General features: G+C 40.7%; 1 protein-coding gene across 1 annotated transcript in view; it reads left to right on the plus strand.

Annotated features, from left to right (window-relative positions):
• The first annotated feature begins 2794 nt into the window (after positions 1-2794).
• The window catches only part of col4a1 (collagen, type IV, alpha 1), a 40551-nt gene continuing 27266 nt past the window's right edge, over positions 2795-16079 (plus strand). The window contains exon 1 of the mRNA XM_046053487.1: positions 2795-3016. Within this exon, the coding sequence (XP_045909443.1) occupies positions 2945-3016 (72 nt within the window). The 5' untranslated portion in view covers positions 2795-2944. The remainder of the gene's footprint in view (positions 3017-16079) is intronic.

A 16079-nucleotide genomic window follows, 5' to 3' on the forward strand; every position in this document is an offset into this window, starting at 1 on the left:
TTATGCTAGCTCTTATTCTGCAATGGTTAAATGGAATGGAGAATTAGCACCACCAGTTCTTTCTTGTTCAGCTCTGTCCTGATGCTCCTAATATTCAGCAGTGGATGGAAACTCTTATTAAGTCACTTTTTTTGTTGCCAATTTACTGCAAATTTGTTTAAAATTTGCAATAATCTGGACACATATTTGCTAGTGATAGTGACTAGTTATTAATCTAGTTTCCACAGAACTCTAGACTAACGCTTTAAAACGAGTGATGAATAGAGGTTTTCATGTTCACTTCGACAGGATATTAAGCTGCTGCAGGGACCTTTGACCTTTGCCTGACCTGTGAATGGGGGATAATTTCTTCAGTTTGGAATTAGGGACAAAACATCACAGCCCTGCTTCACGTATCATACAGGGACGCTTTATCCAGCCATATTCTTTCAGGATATATTTTTAATCATGTCAAATAAACACAGTACTATATGGATGGGTACAGAAACTTGGTATTAAACATCCCCTGGGGCTAAATTTTAAAAGCTTGGTTAGGCAATGTTAGAGAACAAGCAAGAGACAGCTAGATTTTGAAAGTGTCCAACCAAAAAAAGAAATCACACTCAGGCCTCCCTCCAAGGTCAATACCCCAAAACACATTTTCATGCGCAGTGAGTGCTCAGGCAGAGTTCACTCAGTATACTGACCAAATTAATTGATTGCATATGCTTATTACAGTCCTGCGACAGCCACAGATACCGAATTTTTCACATTTTTGTGTCAGAGCATTTGATTTGATTGCTGTTGGGATGAAAAAAGAATTTCAACAAATATAACAAAACCTAACACTTTTACAACTTTTACTTGTACTGCAATAATTTGACCAGGAGTATCTATACTTTCACTCAAGTTATGGAGTTGTGACCTTGTCCACCTTAAAGTACCATACCAGGGTTTTTGCAAATTTTATTTTAGTACAACATTCACTCTTTGTGTTTCCCTGGACAGTGTTTCCTTGATGAGCTACAGTGTATGGATGGTAACACAAAGAGGGAATTTCATACTAAAAAGACTGAAACCTTGGGAGGATACTTTATTTGTCTAACTGAGCCTGATGAAACCTCATATTAATTTCAGCTGAACTTCAGAAAAGCTCTTTGGAAAGAATAAGGACTGTGGGGTTTGACCACCATTTCTTACAGTAGAGTTCTGCTAGGAAAGGATCACTTGAGGAATGATTACTGCACTAGCAACTCTTGCAATGTACCTTTGGGTTTGTGAGTATTGTTTTAAGAGAGATTTGAAAAAAAACCCTTTAACTCCAAATCACAACTTTACACGGATTCTGTAAAGATTCAGATCTTTAAATCTTCTTTTCCCTGACTTTTAGTGTCATGATGCTGAGGTAAGTACAGTTTATGTGTCTACTGTTTTGTCTTGTAATAATGTATCTTTGTTTCTTTAAATAGTGGGAAATGTTAGACTGACAACAAGAATGACATACAAGAATGTGGCACAGGCCTTTCTCATTAAGGAGAGTACTGGTTTAAGTTAATTTGTAACACATAAGCACACCATGACAAACTCATGCTCATAGAGCTCAACAACTCATCATCATGCCTGCAAAGGTCCTGACCCCACACCCCTGCCAGGTCAAGGGTCAAGCAAAGCACAACTTCTTGTAGCCCTACATCAACCCCCATTTCTGTTCTGTGTATACATTTTGTCAAAGCAAAACAGAATGAATGTCCTAATTTCAACAATTTAAAATTGCAACATGAGTAGGCAGGAAACACAATTTCACAAGAAACTGTTTTGAGCTTTGCTGCTGTTTACCAGCATGTGAAGCCAAGAACCCTCCTACTGGAGGAACTCCCCAAACCACACTCCCACAGTCTGCGTGAGCCTGCCAGCAGTTACAAGAAAGTCAAACCAAGCCTGGAAACACCATCAGGTTCATTTTTAAACCTTAATTGTCAACAAGTTGAGTTTGCCTGTAAAGGCATACAAGCAAATACCAACAACACGTGGGAGAGAAAACTTACCGCGTGCACTCTGGAGGCAAGGATGGCGATGGAGAGGCACAGAAGTAGCAGCCTGTAGTCAGTGAAAATGACAGCGTAAATAATGACGATTAAACACGTAATACTGGGGTAATGTTTTGCAGTGAAAAGCGCCCATATTCTGCTTACCTCAGATTCTTCAGTCCTCTGTTGTGTTGTTCTTGCATGGTCCCACTCATGCGGAGCGCAAGCTTCAGTTCCACACCGCTGTTTCACTTGTGGATACACTTCTACAGCATGACTACCTGACCTGAGGCAACGTCAATAATCACTCTCAACTCATTTGGTTATTGTCTAAATATATTTACAACTATATTATTTTCACTATAGCTTATCTGCTGTAAATAATTATTTCACAGTGTGCTCCGCATGGAACTGCTCTTGTGGAACAGTTGCAATGATAAATTCACGAATTAATGTCAATAATTTGCCACCAGTTTGATGAACTACATTACTTACAGTCACCCCTGGCGTGCGCGCGATGGTAAGGTGAAGGAAATGGATATCGCAGGGGAAGAGATGCGCGCGTTTCCGAGCTGAAAAGTTTCAGAACAGGTACCTGTGGCGCCAAAACCTGCTCAAATATTCTCACAAAAACACCAAAATGTGCCGTGTAGTCCCTCTCCTTACCGAGAAAAGTCAAAGTGTTTGTAACAGCAGGGTTGAGTCCGTTTGCATGGGTGAGGGTGGTCGTTTTGGGAGGGGGGTGTGGTGCAGCAGAAACTAGACCAAGTTGCATTGATCAGAACCTCATAACGTCTCGGACAAAGATGCGGCCAAACGTGCTGCCCGCGCTCTGCCGATAAACCGTGAAATACCTGAAGAAAGAAGACAAGAAACAGGTGGTTGTTTGTGGGCACTCTGCACAGTTGGGCACACAGTTTCCACTGCGCACCGCCGCGATGCTGTTACCGTGCGGCACCCTGTTACTGCTGGCGGCTCTCTACTCAAGTGTAGACCTGGCAGGGGCTGAGGTGAGTGGATGAAGCATCTATAACATTGTGGGGAGCTTAAAACTATAGCCTACTTGTGCAGAAAATATCACTTTCTGATGATGATTTTAGACTTTCTTTGGGTATTTAGGCGAGGCATGTACACAAGTATCCTGTGAGCAACTAGCTGTTTTGTCTGATTTGTCTGTTTAAATAAATCGTTAAGTGTGCTCATACACAATACTGCTGTAGTCGTTAAAATAGACACATTTCAGTGTTTCAAACTCTGTTTTTCTTTATTTCAGATGTTTGTAATACACTTCTTGTTGGTCAGTCTCTCAAACAGTCAAGCAGTTCTAAATACTTAGAGTTGAATCTGCTCCCAGTCCAGCCTCCTTCACTTCTGCTGGAGAGGAGAGAGAGAGAGCGAGAGGGTGGGGCAGAGTGCCTACAGTAGCTGAAGTTAGCATGAGTGTTAGCGAGGTGTGAGGAAGACAGGGATGTGCATGCCCTCAATCATTTGTATGTTTAGTTAAGTCTCTATTCTCTTTAGAATAGAGACAAACAGTGTATGCTCTTATGGTCGTCTTCTTCCAGTCCAGTCATCAGATTGTCCTGTTTCCCCACTGTTGCTGTTGGTGATTTACCTCATCACAAATGAATTAATATCGATGATATTAACAGTCATCAGGGAGATAATTACAGTAAAAGCTTTTCCTGATATTCCTGTGGATATAACTGACAGAGCTTGTAACTCTACTCTCAGTTTGCAAATCAGAATGTTTGATGTTTGACAAGAAACAAGTTTAGAAATCTAAATTTAAGGAATCTGAGGAATTTTACCATAAACATTTAGAACAATGTCCACTTATAACTTATAAAGGCTTATAAGTGTAACTAGCTTTACTGTATCCACTATGCATTCAACCAAATTACTAATTCCAAAAGAAGTGCTGTCATTTCCCAAAATTGTATTTCTTTATCTCACTGTGTGGAATTAATGGGAACCATAAGGTAACACAAGGCCAGCTGTTGGTGTGGGACTACTCACAATAATATTAAAGCCATATCAGGGCAAATGGCAATTTAACAGCTACACTAGGTGTTATCCGACAAGAAGAAGGAACTGGCACCTTTTGGATACTTTCCTAGATCCAGTTTCCCTATTTAAGAGTAGATAATCCATGAACGAGTTTAAAGAAAAAGAGCAGTGGAGGAGAAAACCTGGTGCTTCATGTCTCCCCTGGGAACAGTTTAGAGGCTTGCTGCTCTGTATGTTCATGCATGCTGAGATGCAACCTCTACAGTGGTCAGCTTCTGCTGAGAGGCTTGTCAGATGTGGTGATTTATTTTGAAGCGTGGGCAGATTTCGCGGCGGAAATATTTCTCACACAAGAGTAGCAGAAATCCAGGTGACAGAGAGGAAACATTGGTGGACTGTAAAAAGCGTTAACATGAGGAAGAACAGCCTGTTAATCAGTTAGTATTATTGCTCAATAGAGCAATGTATGATGTTTCAAATAAATGAAAACACCTCACAAGGGAACCTATAGCATTATCATGTGTTTTATCCACAAAACATAATGTGGCTTATTATTTATTAATTTGATTAAGGGAGCTGCTAAGGATATAAGTCTATGATGTTGAGCGCCCATATCAGGTTAAATAAAGCAGCAGAGGCAACTTTTATCCACTGCCTCCCTTGATTTAGAAGTGCACACAAGAGACAGACGTAGGACATCTGGACAGATGGGAGAATGGGTTAGGAGTTGTATATCTGGCTGAACATCTTGTCACTGATCAGATGACACACAAAATCGGAGTACGTCAACTTTCTGGATTTATTGTTCGGAGCTGCATATTTTCCCATCCACCCGTGGGAGGTCCGCCAACAGGAAGTTTGTTATCCTGTCAGGGGTTTTCATCCAAAGCTGCACTTTGAACAGAAAGGGGCTTCCCTTATGACTTATATCCAGAACAATGACTTATAGTAAAGCTGAAATACATCATAGTTAACCCTCCTCTTCATAAATGTGACTCCGGTAAAAGAAATCAGTGTTTGGCCGATGTCTCCGAGTCGCTTAGCTGTGTTTATATCTTCTTTGTCTCCACATACACAGAGTCATGACATTGAGTGAGTATCAGAGCCTCCTGTCTAGGCTCCTTCACAATCAGTGGGGCTAAACTGAGGCCAGGAGTGGATATACAGTTGAAGCAATTCCCGGTCAACCACTAATGCATATAAGCATACACAAATGTGAATACCCTGAGCCTAGCATGGCAATAATGATGAGATAAATATTGCCTTCCCTTTAGCCTCTATATACTTTTTTTTTCATTTAAGGATGAAGCAACAAGCAACTGTTTAGATCTTTGTAGACCTTTGTTCCCATTTTTTTCACTGCATCATTTGATCCTGAGTGAATTTCCCGGCTGTTTATATAATATCAACAGAATACAGTTTCTCTCCCTTGGCGGTCATTTAATCTGGTCAGAATGAGTCATTTGTAATTCCTAGAGGAGGAGGAGGAGGAGGAGGAGGAGGAGGAGGAAGGGCAGATTAGCAGATTCCTCGAGTGAGAGTTGTGTGTGGGATGTTGGATGGGAAAGGCGAGTTTCTCTGTGCTGCCAGGTTCCTGCTCCCGGCTTGGCCACGATGTCCCAGGACAGGGTGAACCCCAGGGAGGAAGCAGCACTGAGAGCTGTTAATCCCTGTGCAACCTGAGGAATGTGTGTATATTGTCTGTTGAAAGCTTAGAATCATTATCAACACTTGATCTGAGGGTCACACTGCCCAAAGTGCCGACAAGGCTGCTCGTAGTTTGGTCTAGGCCTGATCCTGTAGACCAGCCTCCTCCCCATCACCCCCTACAGAGACAACAGCTGACCCTGTTATCCTGACTGGCCACCAACCAAGCAATGCAGCCTGGGAAGGCGCAACCTGCCTGACCCCTGTCCCCCAGCGTTGTAAAAATGCCTACATTTGGAAGAGTTGTGATTGTGTTTGTGTCCCTGTATTTTGACAGGCGTCTCTGGGTTGCAAAGATAAATCTCCCCTGACCTTGATACTCAAGTAGTGTGGCAGGTATGCCCCACTTTCCGCCTGTGTGTGTTTCTTTGTGAGATTTCCCTGTCTGTGCCAAGTGAGGAGAGGATTAAACAGTGGTTAAGTATGGTAAAGCCCTTTTCAATTCCCTGTGGTCCAAGCATCATCGGGAAGGCATTTCATTTAGATTTGTCACAGCCGCATTTTAGTTTTCACACATAAACCACTTTCTTTTGTCCCACACTAATATTTTCTGTACATTAACTACCTTGAGACTCAACTTCAGTTACTTCCCCAAAGTGTATTGTTATGGTGAAAGTGCAATTTAGCAGTTAAACTATGAAATTGGTGAGTCATAAATGTCATTTGTGGTTTGGACGGAGATGGTGTAATGGATACAACTGTCTGTCAGGGACGTGGGAGGTGAGGAGTGATTGAGGGGATGTAAAGGGAACGCTGCCAGAGGAGAGAGAGGGAGGGAAGGAGCTGACGAGGTTATGAGCCCCAGAAGTGGAGGAATGTGGGTTGAAGTCAGAGATGATACCCCGTAGCAAATCTTTTCGTCTCACTCCCTGGTCTCTGACCTGCACTTCCACCTGCTGCTGCCAAAATGTCCAACTGCTGGAGGATAATAAAGAAAGTGATGATGGCATTGTTAGATTTATGACTTTGTATTGGTCCACGTGAGGCAAAGAGTGAAGTTTTGGATGACTCTTTCTTCAGCTGTTCTCAGTTTTTGCCTTGAAAAGCTTCACTCTTATGGTCCTGTTTTAGATACAACGGACAGGAGCAAGACTAAAGAACAGTGTTAAGCCAAGGCCTCCGTAAAAAGCAAATGGCTTGACTACTTTATTATAACCCTTCCAGACAATATTTAGGTCTGTGGCTACTTTGTGTTTGTGTTACCTTACAGGACCTGCAAAATTAAGGTTTGCATTGTTCACGCATTAGTCTCCAATATAAAAAAGTAACTGTTTCAACTGTTCCTATGCGACCTGCCTCTGTGAGTCTTTGCATGTGCAATACTTGGTTTAGTCTAGGTTACTGCATCTTATTGATACATTATGAATTGACTCAAAACGTAGCCAGCTCATATGGAGATTTTCTATGGCATTTTTGTTTTCATTTGACAGTGTGGCTGGAAATCGAACTAGGTTGTGGGTACATGGTACACATCTTTAACTGCCAGTGCACCAGGATGCCCACCAGTGCAATTTTAAAGCCTTCATATTTTAAGAAGCTACCACATTCTTTATAATTTTCTCAATGCATATGTTTACAGTGATTATTAGCTGTATCCCATACTTGATTGTCTGACTACATACAGTAATAATTCTCAGATGTCAAAATGTCTTATCAGAGGTTGGTTGTTCATACTGTATAAAAAAGTTTTTTTCTTGCTTTACCTGGAAATATTGCTGCTTTTGTTCTAGCCTGAGCTCCAGTGAAAGGTCTTCGGATGTTTCTGAGGATCTTACACAGAAATCAACAAACCCTCTCTTGCTCCTGCGTTACATAAACATGGAACTTTGCATGGAAAGTTTAGGAAAGGGTTTTTTATGTGTAAAAAAAAAAATACTAATGGCAACAATCAAAATGCACTATTTATGCCATAGAAGTGCCCCTCTTGTTCCTCTAAAATAAATACACATGTAGAGGTTGATCTTTTCAGATAAACATCATAGTGTTTGCTTTATTCCTGTCAACATAACAGACCTAGCTGCATGATTTATTCTCTTTCTAAGTCATTAACATGTAAGTAAGAGTTACGTGAGTTTTTCTCCTCTTCCTTGTATTTTGTGTCTTATTTTTGTTTCTCAAAAATACAGCACATGAAAGGATTGAAAGAAAAATACAGTTTGTTCCAATCCAAATTAAATAAAGATAGAATCTGAGGCTAAATTGAATACCTGATCTTTTATACCACACTGCAGAACTGAGTGTTCCTTAACTGATGTTGTATCAGCAGGTCAGTCAGGGTTGTTATGGTTTGTCAGATGGTAAAAGATCGCTGCAGATAACAGATTGTGTTTTGCATGATGTTGTGGTTTTGCCAAATCTACAATGAACGCAGCTGTTCATGGATGTTGGTTAAATTATATCTCTTATTGCCTGAATGTTGAGTCTGAGGGTAAAAAACATAATAACTGTTGGTCATTTTTGGTTTTAAGGTCTGTGTAACGTTGATTTTATGCTCAAATGGTTACATTTTTGCTGTCAACGAACAACAAGATGAACAGCTATGTATATTCATAGGCAAGGTCATGGTTTGAGACATGACAGTTGGACAGGTTTGTGGTGCAGGAGCAGGTGGACCCCTTCTTGTGAGACCCAAATTGAGGACTTTTCCACAGATACATGTCCTGGTGCTAAAACATCTCTGGACCAAAAGAATGGACTAGCCTATTTTGCGGTTAAAGTCCATGCTGATTTTTAATTATTTAGAAATAGGTTTAATTCACACACGAGGAGATATTTAATAGACGATCTGCTCACAAATGAGAAGCACACTCACATTACAAGATTAGATTAGAAAACGAGGCATCACACGCTACACAGTGCTGTTCAGATTGTCTTGCCAGAGGGAGATACACACCTACAGATTCCTCTCTCACACACACACACCTATCTCAGACCTTTTTAAGAGTGCAGGTTAGAATTGGGGTGATTATGAGAGAGAGCAATGAAGAATATTGGTTTGTGTACTTAGTGTGTAACTGATGGAGTTTGTGATGGCACTTTGAGCCAAGATGAGTATGGGGAAAACTTGATGTCGCCAGTGCTGAAGAAAGAGAGACACTTACATTAAGACTGCATGGTATTACAGATGACACAATCACATGCTTCATATTTGTCCTATTAAAAGTTAATTGATTAAGGCTCTTGCCAGAATGTGGCGTATGTGGTGTGGGGTGCCTTAAGCTTAAGTCTGCGCATTAGATGAATGGAGGCATTTATCATGCGGAACATGACAGTGATGCCTGAAGTTGTGTTATCTGGTTTTTAACTCTGTCTGTCCCTTACTCTCTTCTCATCCTAACTGAGCTGAAGTTCTCTTTATTTTTACAAGACATGATAGTACTGGACTGTTGTGGCACAAAATTTACACGGAGGATTGATAGAAATAGCAGGCCGTGACTCAGATCCAACTGTAATTCAGAGGACCTGGAACTTTGAAGATGTTTCCTGGAAGAACATATGCTTTATACATACATATAAATATATACTCCTCTTGTGTTGCTCCTTTATGTTTCTGCTCCGTTGACTTGTTGGACAATGAGAATCGTTCATTTATGTAGCTTTTTTTCTGCGAAAGAATTTCCAAAAAAATCCAAACTTAATCAGATAACTTTGAGTAGGAAATAAGGTGAGCCGGTCACATGATGTAGTTCCCATCAGGAAAAGAGGAGATATGCTAATCTTTCAATGCATAGTTCAGTCCAGGGTTAGATTTTAACTGATAGAAGGGCAGATCTGTTCAGCATTGGTAAGGCCTCAGGGCGGAGAAATCTTTAAGTTACATTCTCCATGTGTTCAAACGGCAGTGGTGTAATTCTTATGTAGATAAGGATAAAGGGCTTTAAATGGAAGCAGGAGAACAATAGAGAGCTGCTTTGTCTATTTTAAACTGTAGTGTATGGTATGATAATGGGGCTAAAGAGTGCCAATATCCATTAATTTGTGGCAGACTTTAAAGTGAAGTGCAGGGATAAAGGCTGTCTTTCTCTGCTCGTTGGAATTTCCTCTCTTTTTTCGCACTTATTCTTATTCCTGTTGTTCATTGTCAGTTACGCATCATAAAACTCGCTATGCTTCTGATGTCAGTGATAATTTTACAAGAGGAGGGAATTTCCTCATTGGGAACCATCAACATATGTGCACAAATGGAAAAGCCTTTGTTAAAAATATGTGAAATAAACACACACACACACACTTCCTGAATATGTACAGTATACTCCCTGATGGATGCATTGTGTCACTCTGTACAACAGTGATGGTAATGCTTCTCTGTATAAATGACTAACTCAAATCCCAGATGCTTCAATGTAACACGTGTGTGTTGTTTCAGAGAATGAGAGACTTGGTTTTCTCTTTTAGTTTTTGTTTTCAGTCGTGCTCTGGGAAATGTTGGTCTATCGTTCTGGATGAAACTACTGGATGGATTGCCATGATACTTTATACAGACATTTGTGCTCCCCAAAGCATTAATCCTAAGTAGGTTCCTTGACCTTTCCTCTTGTGCTACCAGCAGGTCAAAGTTATCACACCCTGTGAAATAGCTCAACATCTACTTGACTGATTGGCACTTCATTATATACAGACTTTGGTGATCCCCTGACTTTTATTTTAGCACCACGATGTCTCAACAACAACTGGACACATTTCCATGAAATTTGGTACAAACATTAATGGCCCCTCATGATGAATTGTAATAACTTTGATAACCTCTGACTTTTCATCTGACACCATCATCAAGTTAAAATGACATTCAGCTGTGCTTTGTGTTTAGTGTTAAAGTGTTAAACTTAAATGATGAACGTGGTAAACATTATGCCTGCTTAACATCAGCATATTAGCATTGTCATTCCAAGCAAGTTAGCATGCCAGCGTTAGCATTTAGCTTTAAAGGAACAGCTAGCATGGCTATAGATTCTTAGTCTTGTTAAACTTTAAAACTAATGGGGTGAAATGACTGCTTCCACTGCTTGTTTGTGTAAGTTTACGAAACAAGCCAAGTAACACAACTGGGGAAAACAGGTGAGTGTGAGAAAATTCCAGGTTGGATGTATTTGGGTGGTACAAAGTCACAGAGGTCATTCCTTTTCCTCACGTGCTGACGCTATTCCCAGATACCAGAGCACTCTTGAGAGAGGCTCGAGGCTGACCCAACCCTTCTTGTCTTTGTGAGCATAAAAGGCAAGGAAGAGGCCTTCCTTCTTAGAGGAAGAATGGCTTCCTAAATCCCACATCCTGTGGCACAGTGCTGCACATTCATAGAGAAGCTACAAGCACAGCTGAAGTATCAGAGCTCTGCAGTCACTCAAATGAACAGAACTGGCTTTTTCTCAGAGAAAACAAATGTCTTAAAGTAATTAGCCCACCATCCCCCATTCACCCGTCTCTCTGTTTCCGACCCCCCCCTAACATTTTCTGCAACTAACTGCTTCAATACCAGATCAGTTCTAGATTATTGTCCGAGTTTATTGTACATGTATCCAAAACTGATGCACCTGCAAACAAAATGAGTGCAGAGCTAGACAGCGCTAGACAGTTTTCGATTTGCCTGTTTTAGCACATGGACTAATCCTGTTCCTGGGGTATTGTAGAGGAATATTTCTTTTTTTGTTACTGGACAATAATCGCCCAGACCAATGATGTGTGGGCACGTAAACAGAGCCCTGCACACAAACCAAAAGGCCTTTCTCCTCCACTGGCTGAGACAACACAACTGTAACAAGATAAACTTCTCAAACTTTAAGTTTTCCATGAAAGAGACACAGCATCTCCTGCATTTAAGTATCAAAAAGTTTATTTTATCCTCCACAAAGAGCCAGCTTGAGGGCAAGCCTGAAATCAGCTGTTGTTGGGTGGATTAGTGGAGTGTAAATGTATGTGTTTGTGCAGTACCTAGAGCTAGAAACTCCCTTCTAAGGCCAAGGTAGGGGTCTTGCCTGATTTGTTAACAAGGTAATCTTTCATTCACATGTACATCCTTACACAGACACATCAACACTCAGACTGAGGAAGAGCTGAGTTATCAAGATGACCCTTGTGTTGAAAGCTGTTTGAATGTCTTAATCCCCTCTAATTGCCTGGCCAGAAGTTACAGGTCAACAGGATGAGCCAGTGAAGGTCATGTGACTGCTCTACAGGGGGTGCAGATGAACAATCTGATTAAGAGAGGTCAGGGACCTTTTTAATCTAAGGCGGGATTATTGTATAGGATATGTTAGAGGCATTAACGTGGTGTGGAATTTGAGTGAAAGGTGGCCAATAGTGTGTGGTGTTGGTCATGACAACCAAGCATTGTAATTAATTATAATGATATTGTTTCATTAGACTAGTGGACTTTTTCCCCGGCTCTTTGGCTTCAGTTGAATCTATAGAACCCCCTTTGTGATCAGCAGAGAACGGTTTTCTAAAGTCTCTCCCACCAGTTGGAGTTATCCCACTAGCACTTGAAGATCAGCCAATTCTAGGGTTTTCATATTACCAAACAAACAGACAGTACTAGCACACACACAGAAACACACACAGAAACACACACACACACAGCGTTGTGCTGACCAGCCAAGCCTGAGAAATTGTCTAAAACAATTTTCCCAGTTAATTTTGAATGTGAGAATTCCTGGGTGAACTGTTGACATGGCTAGCACTGCTCTACTAAAGACGACTGTACAGTGTTCTTGCTTCATGTTGCATGTCCGCTGACATGTTCAACAACTTCTGCATGTCCCAGAGGATGAGCTTTGTTTGCAGTTCTGTGCACTGTTCACTGAATTACGTAGACTTGTGCTCATGTTAGGTCTCTCTGTGTTTGTTGGGATGCTGGCAAAAGCCTGCATGACATTGGTAAGTTGGTGATATGTACTTTTGGTAGGGATGCAGCTTTGTTAACAGTGAGAACCCACCACTTAAAGTTGTTCCGGTTGCCTGGCCCCAAATTTGATGAGAAGCAACACTGTAACCTGGTCACGTGTGGTCATGCATTAGTAGACTGGCACTGACTGACTGGTGTTTGTTAACCTTGTTCATTAACTTTTGTGTGTGAATGTGTGTGCACATGTTCCTATATGTGTCATTTGGTACATTTTCTTATAGTATTAGCTTTTTCCAGGGGATAAAGATTTGATCTCATAAAGCTTGCTTAGTTTTATGGAATTCATTTTTCTTTTTCTTTACATCCATTACATGTTCCTTCATATGCATTTTTTGTGCAGACATAATTTGGGCCTGTGTGTGTGTGTGTGTGGGTGTGTGTGTGTGTGTGTGTGAATAGCTCTCTACAGATGCATCTGCTTTGGGTTACAGAACTCCTGAATTATTTCTGTGGTGTAGATGAAAACCTGCTGCCTGCATCAAGAACAGGACATGTTTTACATCAAGTTGGTCACAGCATATGTGCCCTACAGGACTCCTTAAATAAAGGAAACAGAAAACATAGCTGTTTTATTGCAGAATATACATACAGTACAATATGTCTCAAGGTATAGGACTCTCAACTTGCCTGAGTACTGATTTCTGACCACAGTGTGTGTCCATCATTTGTATCGCAAAATGAGATAGGACCTTATCTCTTTTAGACATTTCAGTCAAGCAGTCAAGAAGGCATTTGTTAAAGGAACAGTTTAATAGTTAAATGAGAAGATCTATACCAGCTACCACCAGCAGCTGGTTAGCATAGCTTAACACAAATACTGGAAATTCTGCCCCCCTGGTCAACCTCCTGTAAAACCACATTTTTTACACTTTTGTGTGAATTAAACATATGAGCTGTTATAAGCTTTAGAGGTGTTACTGGGTTTTGCTATCTTTGGACAGAGCCAGGCAAACTGTTTCCCCCTTTTTCCAGACTTTGTGCTAAGCTAAGCTAACTATCCCCTAACTCTAAATTCATATTTAGCCTATAGACAAGAGAGTGGGATCGATCTTCTCATCTAACTCTCGGCAAGAAAGCAAGTGTGTATCAAGTGTATTTCCAAAAATGTTGAAATATCCCTTTAAGCATTTCAAGTACTTTCAGCTAGTGTGTATGTACATTGAGAGCAATGTAAGACCAGAGTCATACATTGTATGGCCATTAAAGGTGATTCAGATTCTGATTTTAATGTTAATTGCAGTGGAAGGTACAGTGTATTACTTTTCTTATTGAATGAATGCAACAAAAAGCCACTTCAGCTGGCTCTTCTCGTCTATTAGGATTTGATCATTTTCTGTCGAATGGTGCTTTCATACATTCATTTTATACAGTAAAAACAAAAGCATATGAAATATGTTCAGAGAACCTAGATACAGGAGCAGTTAACATGAAAAACTGTTTGGCTTAACTTGATATCTATCTTGGGATTAAACAATGCTGTTTCATATCGTAGCATTCCAGCTTGTGCATGTGCAACTCGCCCTCTCACAGACACACACGCTCATGCTGTTTACAGAGCAAGTTGCACCAGGAGCCTTGTCTTCCAAGTATGGCAGTCAGACAGAAAAAAATCCCAGCCTCTCAGTACCAGAGAAGGCCAGGAATGTCAGAGCAGCACAGTTCAACCCACCACAGTCTGAAAAAACATATATCTCTTCCACCTCTCATCTTTTATTATTTTTTGTTTCTCATTCTCTCTCTCTCTCTCTCTCTCTCTCTCTCTCTCTCTCTCTCTCTCTCTCCTGCTTCAGTGTGTGAAGCCTAAGACTGTTGTGGGAATAGCATAGTTCAGTATCACCTTTGATCTTATTGACTGTCAATAAAAAACAAATGAATATCCAAAACCACAAAAAAGCTGGAATGAGTCAACAGACAGACACTGATCTCATAGCTTTTATGACATCAGAATCAGCTGAGTAATAGCATCAATAGGTGTTTGTTTTCTAGTTTGTGCACATGTGCTTGCGTATATATTGTTCCTGCTACATTTATCAGAAGGTATTGTGTTGTCTGTATTGCAGTCTACTCCATAACTATCTCATTTAGCGTTGCTTAACGAGCCCTGCTGCCAAGTGGGATCCTTTTGACATGTATGGAGTAAATCTATCCTGATTGTCTCCATATGGAATCCATGATTCTTGGTCTACCGCCATAAGTCTTTATGCAATGACATACACAGGTTAAACTTATTAGACCAATTACGCGAGGGACACAGGAGCTTGTAAACCTCACTTCAAAACTCTTAAAGAAGAGATGTACTATATAACTCTACTTGTTGTTTCAGTGGGACTCGCAGAGTCCACAAAAGGACCAAGATGTTTATGTGAAAGTTCACGGATACATTCAATTTCACAATGTTGCACAATATTTGCTGGCAGGACACAAAGCCAAAATCTCATCGGATGTCATTAAGAATAATTAGATCAGCCAACTTGAAATCAACCCAAACAGCCGAACGCCCAAAACATACAATAAAATGTAAACACAAAACTAAGTGATGCAACAATATGGCTAACTTGCGTACTCCTCCTTACATTTGGGAAGCTTGTGTTGGAGTACACACAGCAGAGAAGCCATGTGGCGGATCAGGGAGACAGTTTCAAGGCACAACAACTGAGTTACAGGGTTAATGACAGTCTAGACCTCAGGGATTGGTACTAAACCATGTGAGAAATCCAGGCAGCAAACACCACAAGTTGCCCTTTACATATCTCCAAGGTAGGAGCTCTGTGATTGACAATATGGTCGCACTCGTGGTGGAAACCCTGAATTTTTGAAAGTTAAAGCTCTGTAAGTGTATGGATGTGAGAAGAGCACAACAAAACACTAGAATACAAAGTAACTGAGTTTGCACAGTTATCTGGTTTCCCCCTCCGTGAAATCCATATCAGTGTGGAAGGAAGGCTCCTCTCACATCCGAAGAGATAAACTGAGAGGGAATTCTCCAGTCAAATCCTTTTCCATGGCTACATAGATTTTGACATTTGTATTTTGTTTTCCTTAAACAACAACAAAACTACAGTCTTCCGCAGGACTTGTTTCCTGATAAAAGCAGACAGAACTTCCGTGTGTGACTCTGGCTGAGGATGTCAGTTTCATATCTTTATATGAGGTCATGTCCCAAAGTAGGCTATAGCTCTTGACACTGCTCTTAACCTTTTGTTTTGATTACCTTGTGTGTCTGTGTGAATTGAGGTTGTTTTTGTGAGTGAGATGCCTTGACTGAATCTCATTATACTTGTCTAATAGCCATTATGTTAGAAGGTCATATGAAGACTTTCATTGGTGTTTGATTTGTTTGTGTGTGTGTGCTGAATATGAGCATACACATGCAAAAAAGAAGAGGGGATGTGAAATGACAAATCCTCCCAAATGTTTGTGCTCAGCGTAGGATACCCCAAGGGGTTTGGGATGTATTT

This window comes from Micropterus dolomieu, linkage group LG07 (genome assembly GCF_021292245.1).
Source record: "Micropterus dolomieu isolate WLL.071019.BEF.003 ecotype Adirondacks linkage group LG07, ASM2129224v1, whole genome shotgun sequence".
In the NCBI taxonomy this organism is placed as follows: Eukaryota; Metazoa; Chordata; class Actinopteri; order Centrarchiformes; family Centrarchidae; genus Micropterus; species Micropterus dolomieu.